This window comes from Mirounga leonina, unplaced genomic scaffold, assembly GCF_011800145.1.
Source record: "Mirounga leonina isolate KUSES-001 unplaced genomic scaffold, KU_Mleo_1.0 Mir_125, whole genome shotgun sequence".
Lineage (NCBI taxonomy): Eukaryota > Metazoa > Chordata > Mammalia > Carnivora > Phocidae > Mirounga > Mirounga leonina.
This window is the reverse complement of record NW_023270305.1, coordinates 6237643-6257487: the sequence shown is the minus strand read 5'-3', so window position 1 is coordinate 6257487 and position 19845 is coordinate 6237643. Positions and strand designations below refer to the sequence as shown.

Genomic DNA, 19845 nt, shown 5'->3' with positions numbered 1-19845 from the left:
TTAAAAATAATAATAATAATAAAATAAATAAAAGAGTTATGTCCAGGGCGCCTGGGTGGCTCAGTCCTTAAGCATCTGCCTTCGGCTCAGGTCATGGTCCCAGGGTCCTGGGATCGAGACCGCATCGGGCTCCTTGCTCGGCGGGAAGCCTGCTTCTCCCTCTCCCACTCCCCCTGCTTGTGTTCCCTCTCTCGCTGTGTCTCTCTCTGTCAAATAAATAAATAAAATCTTTAAAAATAATAATAATAATAAAATAAATAATAAAAGAGTTATGTCTGGGGTGCCTGGGTGGCTCAGTTAGTTGAGCAGCTGCCTTTGGCTCAGGTCATGATCCCAGGGTCGTGGGATCGAGCCCCGCATCCGGCTCCCTACTCAGTGGGAGGCCTGCTTCTCCCTCTCCCTCTGGCCCTCCCCACTCTCGTGTGCTCTCTCCCTCTCCCTCTCTCTCTCAAATAAAGAAAATCTTAAAAAAAATAAAGTTGTGTCCACGTTGCTGTGTGTGCATCAGTCCCTTGCCTCCAGCCAATGTGTGGTATGCATAAGAAGCACTGACCACATTTTACTTACCTGTTCCTCTCGTAATGAACCAGCAGATTGCCTGCAGTTCCCACAAACACCGTCACAGACACCTTGGGACACGTCCCCTCAGGGCCCTCTGTGAGAGCTTCTTGGGGCAGGCGGCACACCCGGAAGCGGGAGTGCGGCCTCCGAGGGCCCATGCACACTTCCTCTAGCCAAGGGCCGCTGGACCCCTCTCCAGCATACCCACAGTACCGGTCTACACTACCAGCGCCGGGCTCACTTGCTGGCCCAATCTCTACATTTTATTTATGAAGAGAACTAGTCAGGGGCACCTGGGTGGCTCAGTCGGTCAAGCATCCAACTCTTGGTTTCAGCTCAGGTTGGGATCTCCTGGGTTGTGGGAAATAGCCCTGCTCAGGCTCCATGCTCAGCGCGGAGTCTGCTTGAAGATTCTCTCCCCCTCTGCCCTCCCCACCTCGTGGGCATTCTCTCTCTCTCTCTCTCAAATAAATAAAATCAATCTTTAAAAAAAAAAAAAAGAACTAGTCAGTCTGCTGGAGGGGTTCCCCCCCATCATTGCCCTGAATATCCTTGTGGCTCACTTCCTTCATTCAGGTCTTACTTCAAATGTCATCTAATCAGACTGCTGCATCCCATCACTTGCGCTACCATCCCCATCCTTCTTAGCTTGTGGTTCTTTTCTTCATTGTTCTTACAGGTGATCGTGTGTGTGTGTGTGTGTGTGTGTGTGTGTGTGTGTGTGTGGTGTTTGGTTATTGTCTGTCTTCCCCCCGCCGCCCCGGCAAAAGGATGGTATTAGGTGCAGAACAGGTAACCAGTGAAGATCTGCTATGAATGCAGTGTCAGAGTCTGATTTAACTGAGTACCATTCTAAGGAGCCTCCCTAGCTCCTCACCCCCACCCCCACCCCTGACCCCCTCACTTAGGGGCAGAGAATATCGGGACGCCCTGAAGTTCTCCCATCTCTCCCTGCCCCCACACTGGACTCACCAAGCACAGGGATGAAGGACATTCTAGTACCACTTGGGATGGTTCTATCAGTGATTCAGGTACCGTCGGTGTCCTGAGTGTTTGTGGTGCGGTGTGCTTGCTCACAGCTTCTTGTTGAATGGATGCATGGAATCATTAGGCCCTGGTCTCTGGTCTTAGTTAATGATCCTAAGACACACAAAGGAAGAGTATTTAGGAAAAAAAAAAAAGGCATTCAATGAAAAGTGAATAACATAGCACTGTCTTGTCTGATACTATAATTATTCACTACATGTGGCAAATTAAATTTAAATTAATTATCATTTATTATTTTTTGGGGGTGGGGGAAGGGCAGAGGGAGAGGGAGAGAGAGCATCTTAAGCAGACTCCCTGGTAAGCTCAGAGCCCAATGCGGGGCTCGTTCTCATGACCCTGAGATCATGACCTGAGCCGAAGTCTAGAGTCGGATGCTTAACTGACTGCGCCACCCAGGAACCCTAAACTTAAATTAGTTAAAATGAAAAATTCGGTTCCTCAGTCACACTAGCCATATTGAAGTGCTCAATAGTTACATGTAGCCAGTGCAGACACGTACCTTTCCATCGTCATAGAAAGTTCTGTTGCACAGCATAGTAGAAGAAAACTGAGCTTCTCTAGATACGTTCTGAAAATACCAACCTGTCTTTAGAGCTCTTGAGGGAATTCTGCCTGCCTTCCTCAGGCTTCAAAGGGTCAGAATTTTGTCCCATCATTAAAAATAACAACTAGCAGGGCGCCTGGGTGGCTCAGTCAGTTAAACGTCCAACTCTTGATTTTGGCTCAGGTCATGATCTCAGGGTTATGAGATTGAGCCCCACGTTGAGCCCTGCACTCAGCATGGAGTCTGCTTAAGATTCTCTCTCTCTCACCCTCTGCCCCTCCCCCAGTCTCTCTCTAAAAAAGAAAAAAAGAAAAATAACTAGTATACTTTTGACCTGGAAAGACAGAAGTGTTCTTTCCTATGGGCTGCTTTTGGAGGACACGTCTCGGCTGGTTGCCTGTGTCCTCCACAGCAGGTGAAGGTCATGTGTTGCTAGCCCCAGTCACATTGAGAGGAAACATAATTTTATACAATGAGCAATTTTTGAGAATGAACAAGTTTTATGTTTTATTTGAACTTTATATACCGTGTTAATTGCCCCTCTTTTGAGGGCCAGGATGAAGAGTTGGAAAGTTGTTTGTTTTTTTCCCCTTTCATTGTCATTAATTCTCTGAATTCCAAAGACGTGTGTTTCAGGGTAGGTAAGTTGTTGCTAGCTGACCCTTGATAATTATGAACATCAGATTTTAAATTCTGAAATAAGAATTGAAGGAAAAAGTCAAATGTTATAAATTTATTTGGGACATCTATTGCCACCTCTTTGGAAGCCTTTGAAAATTCAATCAAAAATCAATACACTTCCAGCTTTGTCTTTTTTTACTTTCAATAAATAATATCTTTGTGTATATGTATATAGAGATAGATATACTTAATTAATGAGTCATTTAGCAGGATTTTTAAGTTTTATACTGCATTAATTCCAACATAGCTCTTTCCAGATTGATAGAATGCAAATGAGGTAAGAATTAAGGCAAACCTAAAAGGCATGCAAATGTAGCACATTTATCTTCACTGATAATACAAGCTCTTGGGTGTGGACCACCCAGAGGAGCCGAAGCCCCTCCGGGGCCTGTCCAGTACTATTTTACAGGAGAATGGTGACACAGCTTATATTAAGTTACATTACCGTGGGGGGCTCAGTGCTACGAACATGTAATCAAGGAGACACGAGCATTAGCAAAACATGAACAAGAAACCATAGAACTCTTTGTAGCACATTTCTGTCCAGGCTTGAGGGGAGAAGGGATTTTATGAAATGATGTTACACATATCACATTGTGGAAGGTTGTTTTATAATATATGCTTTTAAAATTCATTAGCAAATGACATTCTCATGCACACAAGTGTTTCAAACACAAGAAGCAAGTCCATTGATAGGTAGTCCAAGCAATATCTGTGTGCGTGTGTGTGTATGTGTGTGTGTGTGTGTGTGTGTGAGAATAGCTGCAGACTGAATGGAACATTGAGACTTTTGTGCAGTCCATAGCGTTGACCTCAGCTCATTTCTGAATGTCGCACTGCAGGAGTAATACAATGGAAGGGTCGCTCTTTGCAGCTTCTTTGAATTCATCCAGTGTAATCTGGTCATCTTTGTTCTTATCCATCTTGCTGAAAATCTTGTCTACTCGCTGCTCAGGCGTGAGGCCGTCCTCATTCATTTTCATCATGATCACGGTGCCTACCATCTTATAGATAGCCTTGGGAAAACCAGAAACAGAGCATAAAGTTCTCCCACGATCTGATAAAGAATTTAAATTTACTTCAAAGGACTCCAAAGTCGTTTTAAGTAAGACAGTGATATAATCAAATATGTGTGAGTCTTATGACTAATTGGGCATAAAAGAATTTCATCCGACTCCCAGGTTTCTGGCTGGAGGAAGTGGGGAGAAAGAGTACCTCAGTGGTAGGTGCAAGAATAATAGATGAGAAGATTCAGGAGGAAAATGATGAGCTCAGTTTTAAACATTCGGGGTTTGAAGTGCAGATGAAAGTCACCAAGCACTAGTCCTTGTAGATTTAGGAAAACAGAAAAGGTGGTCCCAGCTGATAAGGAACTTACAGTCAGTTAAGACAAGCAAGGTGGGCCACTAACATTTAGCTCAGAAAGAAGATAGTGTAGGGAGATCTGTGGATCAGGCACTCTGTAAGTTAAAGAATTCTGACTATCCAGTTCAATTAGCTGTACACAAGTAATTCTCAACGTGGGAATTTCCTAAATAGAAACTTTCTATTGCCCATCTATACCAAGACCTGCTGGTGAATGTTCGTAGCAGCATTATTAATGGCCAAGGAGTGGAAGCAACACCAGCACTCAACAACTGGTAAACAGATAAACAATATGACAGATCTGTGCAATTGAATACTATTTTAGAACTAAAAAGGAACGAAACACTGATGAATCCTACAACACAGATAAAAAAAAAAGCCAGACAAGCCATATATTTATATTGTATGATTCTGTTTATATGAAATGTCCAGAGACATAAATCCATAGAGACAAAGAAGAGTGGAGTCTTCTGAGTCTGTAATAGGAACAGGCAGGTGGCAGGAGGGGTCTTACAGGGAGAATGAAAATGTTCTAAAATTGGATTATGGTGATGGCTGCATACTGTGGTCTATAAATTACAACTCAATAAAGTTTTTAAGATGCCAGTTAGAGGAGCCAAGATGCCCACCAGGGGAAAGCTGGTTTGAGGAAGGGGGGGACATCCAGCAGAGCAGAGCTAAACCAAGGGCAGAAGAACTGAGTCTGATAATATCCTTGGGGCCCAGCGTTAGGGCCCAGCGGCTTGGATCTGTGACTTTTCCCAGCGCTGCGCCGAGGCCCGGGACGGGGGTCGGGAGAATTCACGGCCTGGCATGCAACTACCCGGGCTCCAGGCCGGGAAGAAAAGAAGTCTCCACAGCCTAGGCCCCAGGAAGCTTCCTCCTGGGGGGGTCTGCCTCCTGTGCCCTGCGGCCGTGGTCCTAGCCCGCCCCGCCCCGTCCCGTCCCATCCCGGTCCCGAAGTCCAGCCGCATCGCGAGGTCCACCGAAGCCCCGCCGGCCCGGCCCCGCCCCGAGGGCCCTCCGCCCCCAAAGGCCACCCCCGCCCAGCCCCCCGCCCCTGCCATCTAGGTTCCCCTGACCCCTCTCCGAGGCCCCCCCCCCCCCGGCCTCGCCCGGAGGTCCCTCTACGCTCCACCCCTCCCCCACCCACCCCTGCCCCGAGGGCCCCCGCCCCGCCCTGAACGCCCCCCAACCCGGCCACTAGGACCCTGGCCCCGCCCGGGCCCTGCCACCCAGGTTCCCCCCCGGCCCCGCCCCGAGGGGTTCCCCCGCCCCGCCCCGCCCCGGCCTCGCCCTGAGGGCACTCCCCCCCCCGCCCCGCCCCGCCCCGAGGGCCCACCGCCTCACCTCTATGATCTCCAGCATCTCCACCCTCGTGATCTTGCCGTCGCCGTCCAGGTCGTACATGTTGAAGGCCCAGTTCAGCTTCTGCTCGAAGCTGCCCCTCGAGGTGATGGACAGGGCGCAGATGAACTCTCGGAAGTCGATGGTGCCGTCCCCGTTCTTGTCAAAGGTTCGGAAGGCGTGCTGGGCGAACTTGGAGGCGTCGCCGTAGGGGAAGAACTGCGAGCAGAAGACACAAGTTCAGGTGGCGGGAGGCGCAAAACCTCAGGCCCGGGTGGAGTCCGGGAAAGCCTGGGAGGCCACCGCGCCATCCCGGGGACCGCACCGCGGGCGCTCCCAGGCCGCCGAGGGCGCAGGGGTGGCAGGCAGGCCTCCCGCCTGGACAGCGGTTTGGCGCGGTGCTCAAGGCCTAGGCAGGCGCCCATCAGGCCATTCCTGTGCATGAGGCTGGGACATGCGGCCTTCGTGGTGGCGGGGCCCTTGAGCCCGCAGCTAGGGTCCCTCATCCGTGGCTTCCCCGCCCTCGCTGCCACAAGGACAAGGACTGAGGTAGGGAGCCGACTTCTCTCCCATGCAGAGCGGTGCTCCATGAACTTCGCCTTCGTCTCTGGACCTCCAGGTTCGCCGCCCGGGGGGGCCAGCGCGAGGTTGCCCAGACCTGGTTTTCTCTGCCCCGGCTCCCCAGCCCCCGCCCACACTCCTCTCCCCGGGTGAGGCTCCATTGGCTCTCTTCTTTTTTACAGGGACTTTTCTTTTGTAGAACAGACATTTAAAACCCATTAAAAATAGAACATGACGAGGTTTATTTTTAAGAGCTATAAAGAGGTTTCTTTTCAGAGCCAACAGTTGGCCAGAGTGGCATTGGAGACAAAGAATGAACACAGGAGGAGAAGGAAGAGCAGACCCTGGAGGAGGTAAGACCGTGGAAACAAGCCCCAAACCACAAACCAAAAGCAAAAACAAACCACGTGCTGTTTTAAGGCAGAGAGGGGATATGGATGCATCAGTCCTGCAAATACAAAGACCAAAGCAGGTGTCTGAGGATGTCACGGGTATCCCCGCTCCTTGGTAAGTTTTGTCACTGGTTACTGGGACAGGCCGGCCAGCCTCCGTGCCGCGGGCCTGCTTTGTGCCCACCTGGGGCTGTCTCCCTTCCGGGGCCCTCAGCTCATGTTTCTCACTGTGCTTCCTGCCCTGGGGCCTGCTGCCCACACCTCCCATACTTAGAAGCCCTTGGAAGGTGGAACATTTCTGGGCAGAAATGAAATGTGTATTTCCCCGTGAGGTCCCATAACTGTGGCCAGGCCCCGTTTTTGGTACTGGGAAAGCAGAGATCCACAGCTCGTAGTCCCCGGGCTCTGGGATTTCACAGTTAATGGGGGAACCCAAGGCGGGACTGATGAGAACTGGGACAGAGGAGGGGGCAAGACTACAGGATTGGTTTCAAGGTGGAGAGTTAAGAGGGAAAGGCTCCTGTCCTCTCCTACCCGCTCAGCCTGTTTCCGCTTCACCCCATAATGCCATTAGGGGCCTGGGTACCTGAGGACAGGCTACCAGGTGCTGAGTTTTGAACTACACGGTTTTGACCTTGACAGTTTCTAAATAGGTAAGTTTAATTCACATGTGCTCTGAACGTTTTTTTAAACTTATGATACTTCTGACACCAAATGTGTGGGGTTTGTTTTGGTTGGGTTTGGTTTTTGGTTTTTCCTTCCTAACAACTCTGATTTTCTGGACATTATTAACCTGGTCCAGGTGAATTCAGTTCCATTCTGACACTAACCCCTGGGCGGAGTCCGGGCAGACCCCACAGGGAAGGGCTCAGTCCCACCAGACTGCCCCCATTTCAGATGCCAGTGGTCAGTCCCTGGTACTTCTGATAGACCTGGTAGGAAGGGCGGGGGGGGGGGGGGGGGCGCCCACAAGGCCCTCCTTCAATAATTTGCTAGAACTACTCAAAGAATTAAGGAAGGCACTTTATTTACTATTACAGGTTTATTTTAAAGGACACAACTCAGGAACAGTCAGTGGGCAAGGTGTAGGGGAAAGTGCACGGAGGGTGCACAGGGCCCTCTGCGGGCAGCCACCCGAAGAGCACCTCAGTGAGTCCTCCAACTGGGAGGCTCCTCAAACCTGTAGTTGAAGGGTTTTATTGGAGGCCTCATTACTTAGGCATGGTTGATTAAATCACTGGCTAAGACAATTGAATTCCATCTCCAGCCCTTCTCCCCTCCCCAGAGTTCCCATCCTCTAATCATGCCTCCAGTCTTTTGTCTGACCAGCTCCCATCCGGAAGCTATCAAAGGGCCCCCAGCCACCAGTCACCTCATTAGCATACAAAAGACACTGTTATCCTTCCAGAGAGTCCAAGGGTCTTAGAAGCTCTGGTGTCAGAACTGGGAACTGAGACCAAGTATATATTTCTTATTATATCATCATATCACAAGTGCCTTGTGCACGAATGTTCTTCACCCCTTTCTGCTCTTTGCGGATGTGTCTTATCTGCCTTGTGGTCAGGAGTCTTGGGGAGAGCTGGGCCCTGTGAAATGGCCTCAGAGCAGAGCAGAGTGAGCCCTTGGCAGATTCTCATCTCTCAGTGCTGTGTATCCACCAGGCTTGCTATGCTGTGACTTGAGACCCCTGGGTAATTGTCTCCATCTGTGTGGTTTTCTGGCAGTGAAATGCTTTAACCTTTATTTCACATAGCATACTTTAAAGGGAAGGGATATCTGATAGTTTTATCTAAAAATAGCAGGGAACTTCAAGTCAGTATATTAAAAATTTAGATCTGAAAATTCTCGAGGAAAAAAATCGATTGAGCTGTAAAAGTTACATGTGCCTTGTAGAAGGTCTATTTACTGACTTTTATAGCCAACACGTTTACTTCAGAAGGACCGAGCGTGTGCTAACGTATCTGGAGGGCTTGTTCCCTTTAGAAAACTCCTCTTATCATGTTCTGAGTTCTTGGAGTTTTTCTAATCAGGGGAATGCTCCTTCTTTTGATGAAATGATTCAGCTCTGGAGGGATCATCACAGAAAAATGAAGCCACACTCTTCAATGTCTTTAGGAAGAAATCGGGGTCTTGAACTCATATTCACTTCTGGACTACGATAGTGCCTGAGAAGTAGAAGTATTTTTTGTGTATTGTTGCTTAAAATTTCTTTTATTTTTTAAATTCAGTGTGTTTTTCTTGTTGATGTGGAAATAATTTTCAGTGGCATTAATAATCTACAAGTCTCTATAATAAATAAAAAACTTTGAGGTTGAAAAATCATATGTATATTTATGTGTGTGTGTGTGTATAATATATATTCTATAATATATAATTCCACTGTGTCTTAGTCCATCCAGGCTGCTGTAACAAAATGTCCCAGGCTGGATGATTTATAAACACAGTTCTGGAGGATGAAGTCCAGTATCAAGGTATTAGCAGGGGCAGTTTTTGGTGAAAGACCTCTTCCGGGTTGCACACTGCTAAATTCTTGCTTTGTCCTCATAGGAGGTAAGGAAACTATGGGGTCTCTTTTTCCTTCTTTTTTTGGGGGGGGCCAGAGGGAAAGGGGGAGAGAGAATCCTAAGATCTTAAGCAGACTCCATGCCCAGCACGGAACCTGACGTGAGGCTGGATCTCACAAACCTGAGATCATAACCTGAGCCGAAATCAAGACTTGGACACTTAACCAACTGAGCCGCCCAGACACCCCTGTGGGGTCTCTTATATAAGGGCACTAATCCCATTCATGAGGGCTCCACCTTCATGACCTAAACTCCTTGAACAGGCCTACCTCCTAATACCCTCACCTTGGGACGTTAGGTTTCAACATGTGAATTTGGGGAGGGACACAAATATTCAGTCCATAGTGATTTGTTTGAAAGAAGATGAATCTAGTTGTGAGAAATTTTAGAAACTGTATTAGATGATTGACTATAGCTAGTCTTTGATAAATTCCTAGTTTCTATTTTATGTCTGTGTGCATACACACTTAGTTTTTCTACTTTTGGTCAAACATTTTATCTCAAGTATATCTTGCATTTCCAGTAACAGAACAAAGCCACCTGGAAGCAGTTGCAGATGGTCAGCTGACTGAATCCAGATACTGCAGTCCTTCCAGTGATGGTGGGACCTGGGTCATGGGGCTCTTGGAGGCCACACCTGTCTGGTTTGGCACCTTGGGACAGCCCGCCCTCCTGAGGGCACCTGAGAGAAGGCTTCTCTTCGGAGAGCAGGGCTTGGGGGGTGGAGCAGGGTCTGCTCCAGGGACTGGTCAGCAGAACCCTAGACTCAAGTCTCAGGGTGAGAAGAGCACCATCAGCAGTTTGGACTGCATGTCTGGGGGTGGAGATGACCAGGCTGGTCCCCGAGGTTCCCGGGTGGAGGATGACGGCTGGCCAGAATGGTTCACCAGAGGCAGTTTCTTCAGGGCCCTCTGGAGCCCCCTTCATCGGGTGTAGGACTCCCCCTGAGTGGGCCCACAGCCTTTTTGCTCTGACACTTGGGTCTCCAAGCTTAGTAGTGGGAGCCTGACAGAAGGTGGGGGCAGGAAGGGCCCTCCATCGCTGGCTACTTCTGGCCCTGCTGGTGAGCCTCTGACCTCAAGACTACACATTGATCTGTCCCTGTCATACCACAGGGACAATCTTGTGCCCCAGTTGTGCCCTGAGAACTCGGGCTTTCCATGTTGCTGGTCTGCGGTGGGGCCAGGACCCAGCCCACCAAGTGTAGCATGATACCCACAGGAAAATGTCACCATTCCTGCAGAACGACAAGCAGGAGAAGCATGCATCTGTCCCATGGCATTCCCCTGCACTGACTTCTGGAAGTTCCTGAGATAGGTTTTCTGGGCCGCACATCTTCCTTTCCTATTGACTTCCCTTCCCAGGAAGCCTGGGAATGAGGGCGCCATCAGATTGTGGGGAGCTGCTGCAAAGAAGGGCTGCATCCTCTTTCTGGGGGGCATGTGGAGGGGAGACCAGGACCCCTCCCCTCGGATTCTCAGCGGAGCCCAGTCAGGTGGGCACAGCCTGATAGCATGGGCTGTCCGTCTTCAGAGCTGTGACCCGGGGAAGCTCCCAGGGCCCCCTCTAGCACCACTAGAGAGCGGGCCGGGACAACATCTCCTTCTCCTCACTCTTCAGTGAAGTCCTGGTGGCTCAAGACCTCTTCTGCTTCTCCCCCTCTGTGACCTCCCCAGTGGACTTTCCATTGGGAGGATTAACTATAGCTTACCCCCTTCTCTCCCTTCTGCCTCAGCCGGAGCCCGATCACCTCCCATGGGATTCTGGCTACAGTCCCCTAATTTCCTCCTGCCTCGAGTCAGTTCTCCCATTCCCAGGATTTCCTAGCCGCCTTCTCTGCCTCGTTTTTCTCCAAAAAGCTGACTACCGTACAACATATTTCAATTGTTTATTCATCCTCTTTCTTCCTCCATGAGAAATGTAAACTCCGTGAGGGCAGAGAGCCTCGGCTGCTACACTGTTTAGTTCCTTACTGAATCTCTCCATTGCAAGCGCTCAGTAATGACTTAGCGAATGAACAAGTGAACCGATTTCTTCTTGACGTTGTCCTTCCTAATCCTGCATTAGTTGCAACTGATTACGCATTCACTGTCTCCTAGAATCCTCAAGACAAGCCAAAGGGATGGTTTGGGTTTTTTTCACTTTGACTTGGCAATATTTATTATTATTAATACTATTTATGAACATTATTAATCATTCCTATTTATTAGGGGATTGTTATTGAACCGTAAATTCCCAGAGTGCAAAGCCTTGTTTGCTCACCATTGCATCCATAACACATAGCACAGGTCTGCAGATGGCAGGTGCTGAATACGATCTTGTTGAGTGACCAAATGAGAGAGACACTTTCAGTGCCAACTTCAGGGTAACCAGGTGATTGAACACTGCTGCTAAAAACAGCCCCCACTCACTGGACATTATAATCTAGCCAGCTCTGTCCACTAGAACTTCTTGTGATTATAAAAATATTCAATAACTGCGCTGTCCAAAATGATACCTACTAGCAGTATTGGGTCAACCACTGTCTTAGGTGCTGGGAATAAAATTTTAAAAAGACAGAGAATTGAGAACAGTGGGGAAAGTAACCCTTGAAATGTTACTGGTGTAGCCAAAGAACGGAATGTTTCAATATTATTCAACTTACCTGTCAACTTAGATAACCACATGCGGCTACCGGCGTCTGTATGGAGTCCTATGGTCTATGCTACGTTATTAGTTTTCACAATACCCCTGTCAAGCAGTAACCCTCAGCTCCATTTCACGGGCAAGGAAACATGGGCTCAGAAAGGTCCAGCAAACCCTGAAGTTAATTCTCTTCCCCCTGTGTCAGTCTGCTGCAAGGTTATACAGAGGAGCAGTAAGAAATGTACACTCCTTTCCAGAATACGACATACAAAACAGAAGGTAGAAAGTTGGGGACAGATTTTCATCTGTCTCAGCATTTGTTGGAACGCTTTAATGGTTACCACACAGGACTGGAATGGGCTCAGTTCTAATACTTCTCATGTGTGTTACTTCATTCAGTCCTCATAGCAAAACCTGCCATCCTAAACTCCGCATTGTCGTTAAGGAAGCGAGCTTGAAAGGTCCAGGCATTTGCCCCAGGTTCCTGGCAGCATGTGACAGAGGCAGGATTTGCATGCGGATCTGTCTGGTCATTTCTGCCTCATCCTGCTGTTTCTCTATGTCAAACTGAGGCAATAAACCTAAATCCACATTTGATGAAGCAAACGTATTTGTTACATTACGTAATTCTTTGCTTCCTTCCCTCTAAGGTCCGAAATCTTCGGGGGTGGGTATTTATCGCCACCTTCTGGCAGCATGTACGTACTACATGAAAATTAGTAAAAGGTGGGCGGCTGAGGGATATTTTTTATGACTCATTCATTCTTTAACTGAACATTTATTGAGCGGTTACTATGCGTCAAGTACTGTGTTAGATACTGAATAAAATATGAAAGACATAGAGCATTAAGGATAGTAGGGGAAATAGATACTAAGCAAGCAACTGCATAAATAAGTATAAAATTACTCCATGATACACTGCAAGTGTGTAGAGCCACAGACGAGTAATGGGGATGATCTTATGAGTTTGAAACTTAAACAAAAATTTCCTCTGTGTTCCTCTCCTTGCACCCTAATATGTAGGCTTCTGTCAATTCACTCTTCTTCATCATAGTTCAGCAATGGTCTCAGAGTCTGAAACTTCCTGGGATTTCACCCAGATTGTATCCAACTGCACTACACAGCCCTACTCTGAACCATCCAGTGTGCCAGAGAAAACCCCAGGAAATGCTTGAGGACTTGGTCTCTCCTCAGGAGGACAATAGGAGACTTTGTACCACTTCACCAGCTTACTCCAAAGCCACCAGAGGCTTTTCCCTACAGATAGAAGACCGAAGCCCTGCATTTCCATCTTTTCAATAACCTGTTCAGTTGTGACTATTAATTTTTTTTTTAAAATATGTGGTGTGGTGCGCCTAGATGGCTCAGTCATTAAGTGTCTGCCTTCTGCTCGGGTCATGATCCCAGGGTCCTGGGATGGAGCCCCGCATTCAGTGGGAGGCCTGCTTCTCCCTCTCCCACTCCCCCACTGCTTGTGTTCCCTCTCTCGCTCTGTCTCTCTTTGTCAAATAAATAAATAAAATCTTTAAAAAAAATAAAAAATAAAAAAATAAATATGTGTTGAATGAGCCCCAGACACCTCATGCTGACTATGCATGGTGTCATTCGCCTCTGCAAGCCCAGGGCCCCACCCTGCAAACCCAGGGCCCCACCCGGCACAGAAGGCTGTTTGGTGGCTGTGTTAAGAAATGGCTTGAAAACACGGTGCTTCCATCCCCTCATGTAATCTGTCCTCTGCACCTCCCGCTCCAGCCCTTTGCACTCTCTTGCTGCCTGTACATCTCATCCTTCCAGAAGTGGTACTGAGTGCAGAGAAAACATTACAACATTTCCCATGAGAACCTCGCTCTCCCAGCGTCCACTGGGGCCTGCCTCAAGTTAATGGAGGAGGCAGGGCTCCTAGAGGTTGCCCTGACCGACCTTCAGGTGGAGGGAGGTTTGCACAGCATGGCCTTGGCCCACTGTGACAGTTGATGGGCTGGGCCAAGAGTGGGTGACAGCAAGGCCACTGAGGACAGAGTCTCTCCAACGCTCTGCCCAAGGCCCAGCTCCCAGCTGACGCTGAGCAGCCCTCCGAACTCAGAATAGATTTGTGCCCATTAGTCTGCCTGAAATAGAGCTCATGAGGGGATCAAAGAACAGAAGAATATTCTTGGACGCTCCACTGCTCACAGGCTTGGAGAAGTCTGCCATCCAATCTCTCACAGGACGCTGTCCCTTTAAAAACGTCCTGACTCAGGTCAATTCTGTTTCCCTTTGTTCTCAAATGTCAGAAGCCTATGTTCTCTGGCTAATGAACCCACAAACACAATCCCCTCCCCAAGGGTGGAGTCTTCTTCGTCTCTCCCTTACCCGGGCCTCCGAGGTCCTCTGCCCTCACCTCTGCTGGAACTGGCCAGAGGCTTCCAGCCTGCTGTGGATCCCTGGCTCCGTACCCACCTCTTCGGGCCACAGATTCCACAGCCATCTTGTCATGAGTGTCTATCAGGGAGCAGAGCCCGAAGAAGGTCTTTTTTATATGCTACCTCAGCTGGTTCTTCAAGTTGAGGACTTGGGGGTCATTATTCTGGGTTAACTAACTGGCATAAGGTCAGACCACTAAGGGGGTGGGACGGGCTAGGCAAACAGGCTCTGTCTGAGGGATCCACACCTGCCCAGTGCACCCAGACTTCCACTCCCAGCGACAATCTACCTCTTCCCCTGGATCCTGAAGGGCTCTGCGTCTCTCGGCCTTAGTTTCCTCGTCCACCAAATGGGGCGATAGGAATTAATTCCTACTATGAAGGACTGTTGTGAGATTTCCTGGAGATGACAGATGTGGAAGGTGCCTGAGGCTGCATGGAGTTGGGACGTTGGGTATTGAAGGGTCCCTCCTCCCTCTCCCCTCAAGGCTGCCCTGATGCACCCCAGACCCTGGTCTTACAGGCAGCTCCCGGGTGAGCAGGTGGTTTGTGGTGGGCTCTCAGCGCACGCACCCCGGGCTGCTGGCCAAGCTGGGGCCCCTGAGGATTAACTTGGTATTTGGTTTTAGCCTTAGGCTCTTCACACTCATGCAACCTCACCCAGGAATAGGATCCTTGTTTCCTCACCGGCCCACATTCTCTGCCTCCTAACTGCCCCCCATGCCCACTCTCCGGGCTCTGCGTTCCCTCCTCCCCATAGCTCCGGAGGGAACCTCTCACGCCCCCTTCATCGTGTCCACTTCCCGTACCCACCAGTCACATCTAATTCTTCCCAGAAGAAGGAACGAGATTCTCCCCAAGCGTCTGAGCCTTCCTGGGTCCTGTCCAGTCCTCTGTTCCCTGAGCCCTCCCACTACCTGGGGCCTTGCTATGCTGTCCAGCAGCAGTCCTATTATTCTCTCCATCTGGAATGCTCCTTTCCTGCCCCAGCCCAGTCAACACCTGTTGCCTCTCAGATCTTGATTTAGTCTTCACTTTCTCAGGAAAGCCTTCTCTGAGTCCAGCTCAGAACCTTCCATTACATGCGTGCACGGGACCAAGTCCTGCCCTTGGTAACCATCATCCTGTGTTCATGGGACTGTCTGATTAATGCCTTTCTCCCTTCGTGGACTAAGCTAAACAGGGCAGGGAAGGGCCTGGTTTTCCCCACCACTAAAATCCCTCGTGCCTCGTATGGGGCCAGGCACACAGAAGGTGCCCAGTAAACGTCTGTTGAATGACCAAGTGACTCAGCACAGCGGGTCTCTTTCAAGCCTGAGGAGACAGCAGCAAATGCACACGATGACCAGTGGAAGGGCCGAAATGGGTTCTGAAGATTGTCTGAAGTCAGCTGTGCTACAGAAAGCTCACCATTTGGCCTTAAAACCTGTCACTGCCATTACTACTTTAGCTGATGATTCATGGTGCTGTGAATCATCCCCCGAGCCGTGCACGTACCTGGTCACGTGGATGGGAAGAAGAGAGAGACACTTCCCCTTAATTTGAAACGGTGAGTCCAAGAGCTGTTTTCTGCCAACGTCTTCATTCAACAGATACTCACAAAACCCTAATTGGTGCCAGGCTCTATGCGGAGCTCTGTGTGGGCAGGAGGGAGGGTGAGGAGAGGCAACAAAGGATCAGAGCAAAAGCGAAGGGCGGGTCCGTGTCCCGGAGCAGGTGCCGCCCAGAGCCGGAGGTGCCTTCCACATGTGGGCTCCCTGGGAGGGGATTCAAACCCCCCCCCCCCCCACGCCGAGCTGCCTCTTCACTTGTCCCCCGGGGGACAACATCCATTTTCTGCACTCATGGCTCCAGGCTTTCGTACAAGGCAACCACTATTAACCCCTGGTTCCTGTAGAACTACATGTATTTGAGAAGAAAATTAGTCCTGAACTAAATTTCTAGAGAAGGGGACTTTTGCCTCTTGGGGCAGAGGAAACAATGTTCGCTTAGGTCCTAGACCAGGTCTCTCTGTATGCATTTTGACCGTTATACACTGCCCCAAGAAGGTCATGAACTCCCAGGGAAGTTCTGTTACTTTTTTATAGAAAACGAGGCTCAGGCAGCAGAAATCCAGATTCCTCACTCATCTTCGGGTCTCTTTTGCTTTAGAATTATCACCAAGAGAATAGCCCATATCACCTCTACTTTAAGGGGAATATGCTTTGCTCTTTAATATATCAAATTAGGATCTGGTATACTGTAGGTGCTCTATAAATGCTTTGGATGGATAAAAGAAGCAACGTGTTGTAGAGGAAAGGATGCTGGGTTGAGTGACAGGGTGTCTGGGTGTGACTTAAGTCAAGCCATTTTGCCTTTTATGATATAAAATGAGGGCACAAATCAGATAAGCTTCAAAATTCCTTTTAGCTATACTATTTTATCTATTTTTGTGATTCTAGAAGTGAAATCTCAAAAAAAGAAGAAGAATTAATTAATAATGAATTTGACAAATGGATGGTACTTGCATTATTTTGCATTTATTAACCAAAGCAGCTATCATATTGCCACCTTGTGTTGGTATGTCTTAATTACAGGATCAGACTTTGAAGGGTGAATATTATCTACATCTCTATGTGCATCAGTATCGATATCTATGTATCTGTATCTGTATCTCCGTCGTCTCTATATCTATAGATATCTATGTCCCTATAACATCTCTCCCTATCTCTATCTCTCAGCTCTATCTCCCTCTCTCTCTCTCTCTCTCTCTATTTCTATCCCTTTATCATCTCTCTCTCTCTATCCCTATTGGAAGTTTCACAGCGCCTGACAGATACTCATTGGTTACTCAGACTTTAAAAAAATCAAATGAACTCTTTCTTTATTTCTGTCCAATACCCAAGTCACATTATGAATTGTATCAATGACATCTTGATTTGGGGCAGGGTGTTTCCTCTAGTACCTCACTTGCTGATTAATCTTGAGCCAACATAAATCAACATAAATAAGTCCACCGTTAGCATGTGTTACAAAATAGGAGCTCACCAATAGTAATTATACTCTGGAAATTGTCATGATTTTCCATTTAAAGGCAATCTAATTAGAGAGAAGACTGTTTTACCAATTTAAGAAGGAGCTCATTTTTGAAACCAGACAAGGGGTGAGGATCTTCGAAGGTGTTTGGTAGAAGGCTGGTTGCTATGGGGAAAATTGGAAAGACACCTCTTGCCTAGTATCCCTTCAATTACTCCAACTGAAGTGGGTAGAGCAGGTTTTGCAACTGGTTCCGAAACTGGTTGTTTCATCTTTCCCACTCCTCCTAGAATAGAGTGATCTGTTCAAGATGGATTCCCATGTCACTCTCCACCCAACTCGTTTCACAACGTCATGGTGACAATGATGAGAATGCTCAGCCGGTCTGCATCTCAATCAGAGCCCTACCAGCATGCCAGAGGCCACCAGGGTCTGTGCCATGGAGAGGGAGCTGTCCGCAACACAGGGAGGGGGCAGCAACGGTAGCCTGAGCAAGGGGAGCTATATCTGCAGAAGCTGAAGTTTGTAAGAAATGAACATATTCCGGGCCATTGCCTCTGAAGATGTGTCCTCCATTGACCGGGAAGGAGGAATCTTCCAACCTACTCTAAGATGGGTCCCCAAATTTATTACTCTCCCCCAGTACTGACATATCTGTAACTTCTACTCAATTATGCCAGTTCCACATACTCCCATCTTTGCCACTGGAGGTATAGGAAAAGGTGTGGGTGCGGCGGCCCCAGACACAAAGGAAGTACATCCTGTAGGGAAGTGCGGGCGCCATGTTGGGGGTGTGAGATTGTGCTCAGGAGGGGTCTGGTACTGAAGACCACTTCTGCAGTTTACTAGATGTGGGACTTGGACAAAGGGTTTGTAATCTTTTTCAAAGCCTTAGTTTATTCATATGAAAAAGGAGCTGGAGGTGAGAATTGGTTGCTGGGCTGGAATGAGTCAGGATGCCCAGGACTGGGTACCAGTTCCGCCAAAGAGGAGACAAGCCCCTGGGGGCAGCGGGCTCTCTTTCATTCCTTATCATCCCTGCAGAGCCTCAGAATAAGGAGTGAGCCAGCCTTCCATGGGAGGAGGCTTCCTCTGTTGCCTCTCCTCCCAAAATCAGGCTGCTGATTTTCCTCTCCCCAGGGTGTGCCCCCAGCAAACGCTATCTGATTCCTGATTCTGTGGTCTAGAAGGACTGATTTAGAGATTAGATTTCAGGGCACAGGGGAAGTCTCTGGAGGGATTGTCGATAGAGGTCACTGCTAGAATCCTCGCCCCTAACAAGAACAGAGGGCAGGAGCCACAAGGGTGGGCTGCCAGGCTCTGAGCTGTTCTTCTTTCTGATCAGGTCCTGCAGGGCACGACCCCCCGAGCAGAGGAGAGTCAGAGTCCAAGTTCCCGCTGTGCTGCTTTTTGGCTGTCTGAACGCTGGGAGAGGGATGTGACAATCTGGGCCTGGATCCTCTTGTGTAGAATGAGGGAGTTGGTTCTCTATGAGCCCTGGGGTGCTATCAGCAACTATGATTCTAACTCTGCACACTGTCAACATTATCCTTAACAAAAGATGCTGATTTAATTAAACTTTTATGGCACGTACCATGTGCCAGGCGTGGTTTAAGCACATTGTCAATATTTAACAATGTAATCCTCTAACACCCTCTGATGTAGGTATCACTGCGGGTCCCATTACACAGATGAGCACAGAAGCCCGGGTCTATGATGTTACTGTGTCCAACCTAGAGCACATACCTGGCTAACGGCAGAATCTGAACTCGTCTGGCTCCAGAGGCTCTACATGGGCCCCGAGCTACAAGCTTCTGATCTGACTACTACAGGAACACAGACACCAAAAAAGGCAAAGCCCCGGTCCTGCCTCTGACCCTCAGCACAGAGACACAGCAGACCATCTGCATCCAGCAAGCCAGACAGATGCAGCCAAGACACCAGGCGGGAGGGGCGCCTGGGGGGCTCAGTCATTGAGCGTCTGCCTTCGGCTCAGGTCATGGTCCCAGGGTCCTGGGATCGAGCCCCGCGTCGGGCTCCCTGCTCCGCGGGAAGCCTGCTTCTCCCTCTCCCACTCCCCCTGCTTGTGTTCCCTCTCTCGCTGTCTCTCTCTCTGTCAAATAAATAAAAAATAAAATCTTTAAAAAAAAAGACCAGGGGCAGGTGAGGTCAGCAGTTCTTCGGCAGCTCTCGATGGGCCAAGTTGCTCAGAGATTGCTCCCTAAGCAATCTGGGCTTTGCCCAGAGCCAAGGGTTCTTGACTTAACTGCTCAGCACCGTCCAGGGCAGTGGGTGATTATGTGGATAGCACCTGAGAAAACGCCACATGGGCTCTGGGGACCCAATGAAGGGCATTCTTTCTGTGAGCAGAGTGTCCCCCGTAAGCTCAGCGCTGTGCTGGCTTCGGGGCTGGCTCCCGGGCTAACCTGCTGGGGCCACAGCTCAGCCCCATGCTAGTGGGTTTCCTGTCAGTCTTGTGAAAATGCAGATTCTGATTCAGCAGGTTTGGGATGGGGCCCGCAGTGTCTGCATATCTTACACCCTCCCTCGGGTTGCAGAAGCTGCTGATCCACGAAACACACGAAGCAAGAACGTAGACAGCTGGTGTCTGGGATTTGAAGAAGGAAGCCCAAGCAGGCCTGGGGAGGGGGCGGAGGCATGCTGGGGGGCTTGAGTGGGGTTCAGAGGGTGCCAGGAGGTAAGTAGGCACAAGTGCATTTGTGGGGTATTGGGAGGCAGCC

At 49.1% G+C, this 19845-nt stretch overlaps 1 protein-coding gene across 2 annotated transcripts in view; it reads right to left on the bottom strand.

The window, feature by feature from the left end:
• Positions 1-2870: 2870 nt before the first annotated feature.
• VSNL1 (visinin like 1) overlaps positions 2871-19845 on the bottom strand; it is a 100113-nt gene continuing 83138 nt past the window's right edge. Inside the window, exons 3-4 of one of the 2 annotated variants that reach the window (XM_035000625.1) lie at positions 5549-5764; positions 2871-3849 (exon numbers count right to left, since the gene is read on the bottom strand). In XM_035000625.1, coding sequence (XP_034856516.1) covers positions 3652-3849; positions 5549-5764 — 414 coding nt within the window. In that variant the 3' untranslated portion in view covers positions 2871-3651. The remainder of the gene's footprint in view (positions 3850-5548; positions 5765-19845) is intronic. The other variant, XM_035000626.1, reaches the window with a different exon arrangement.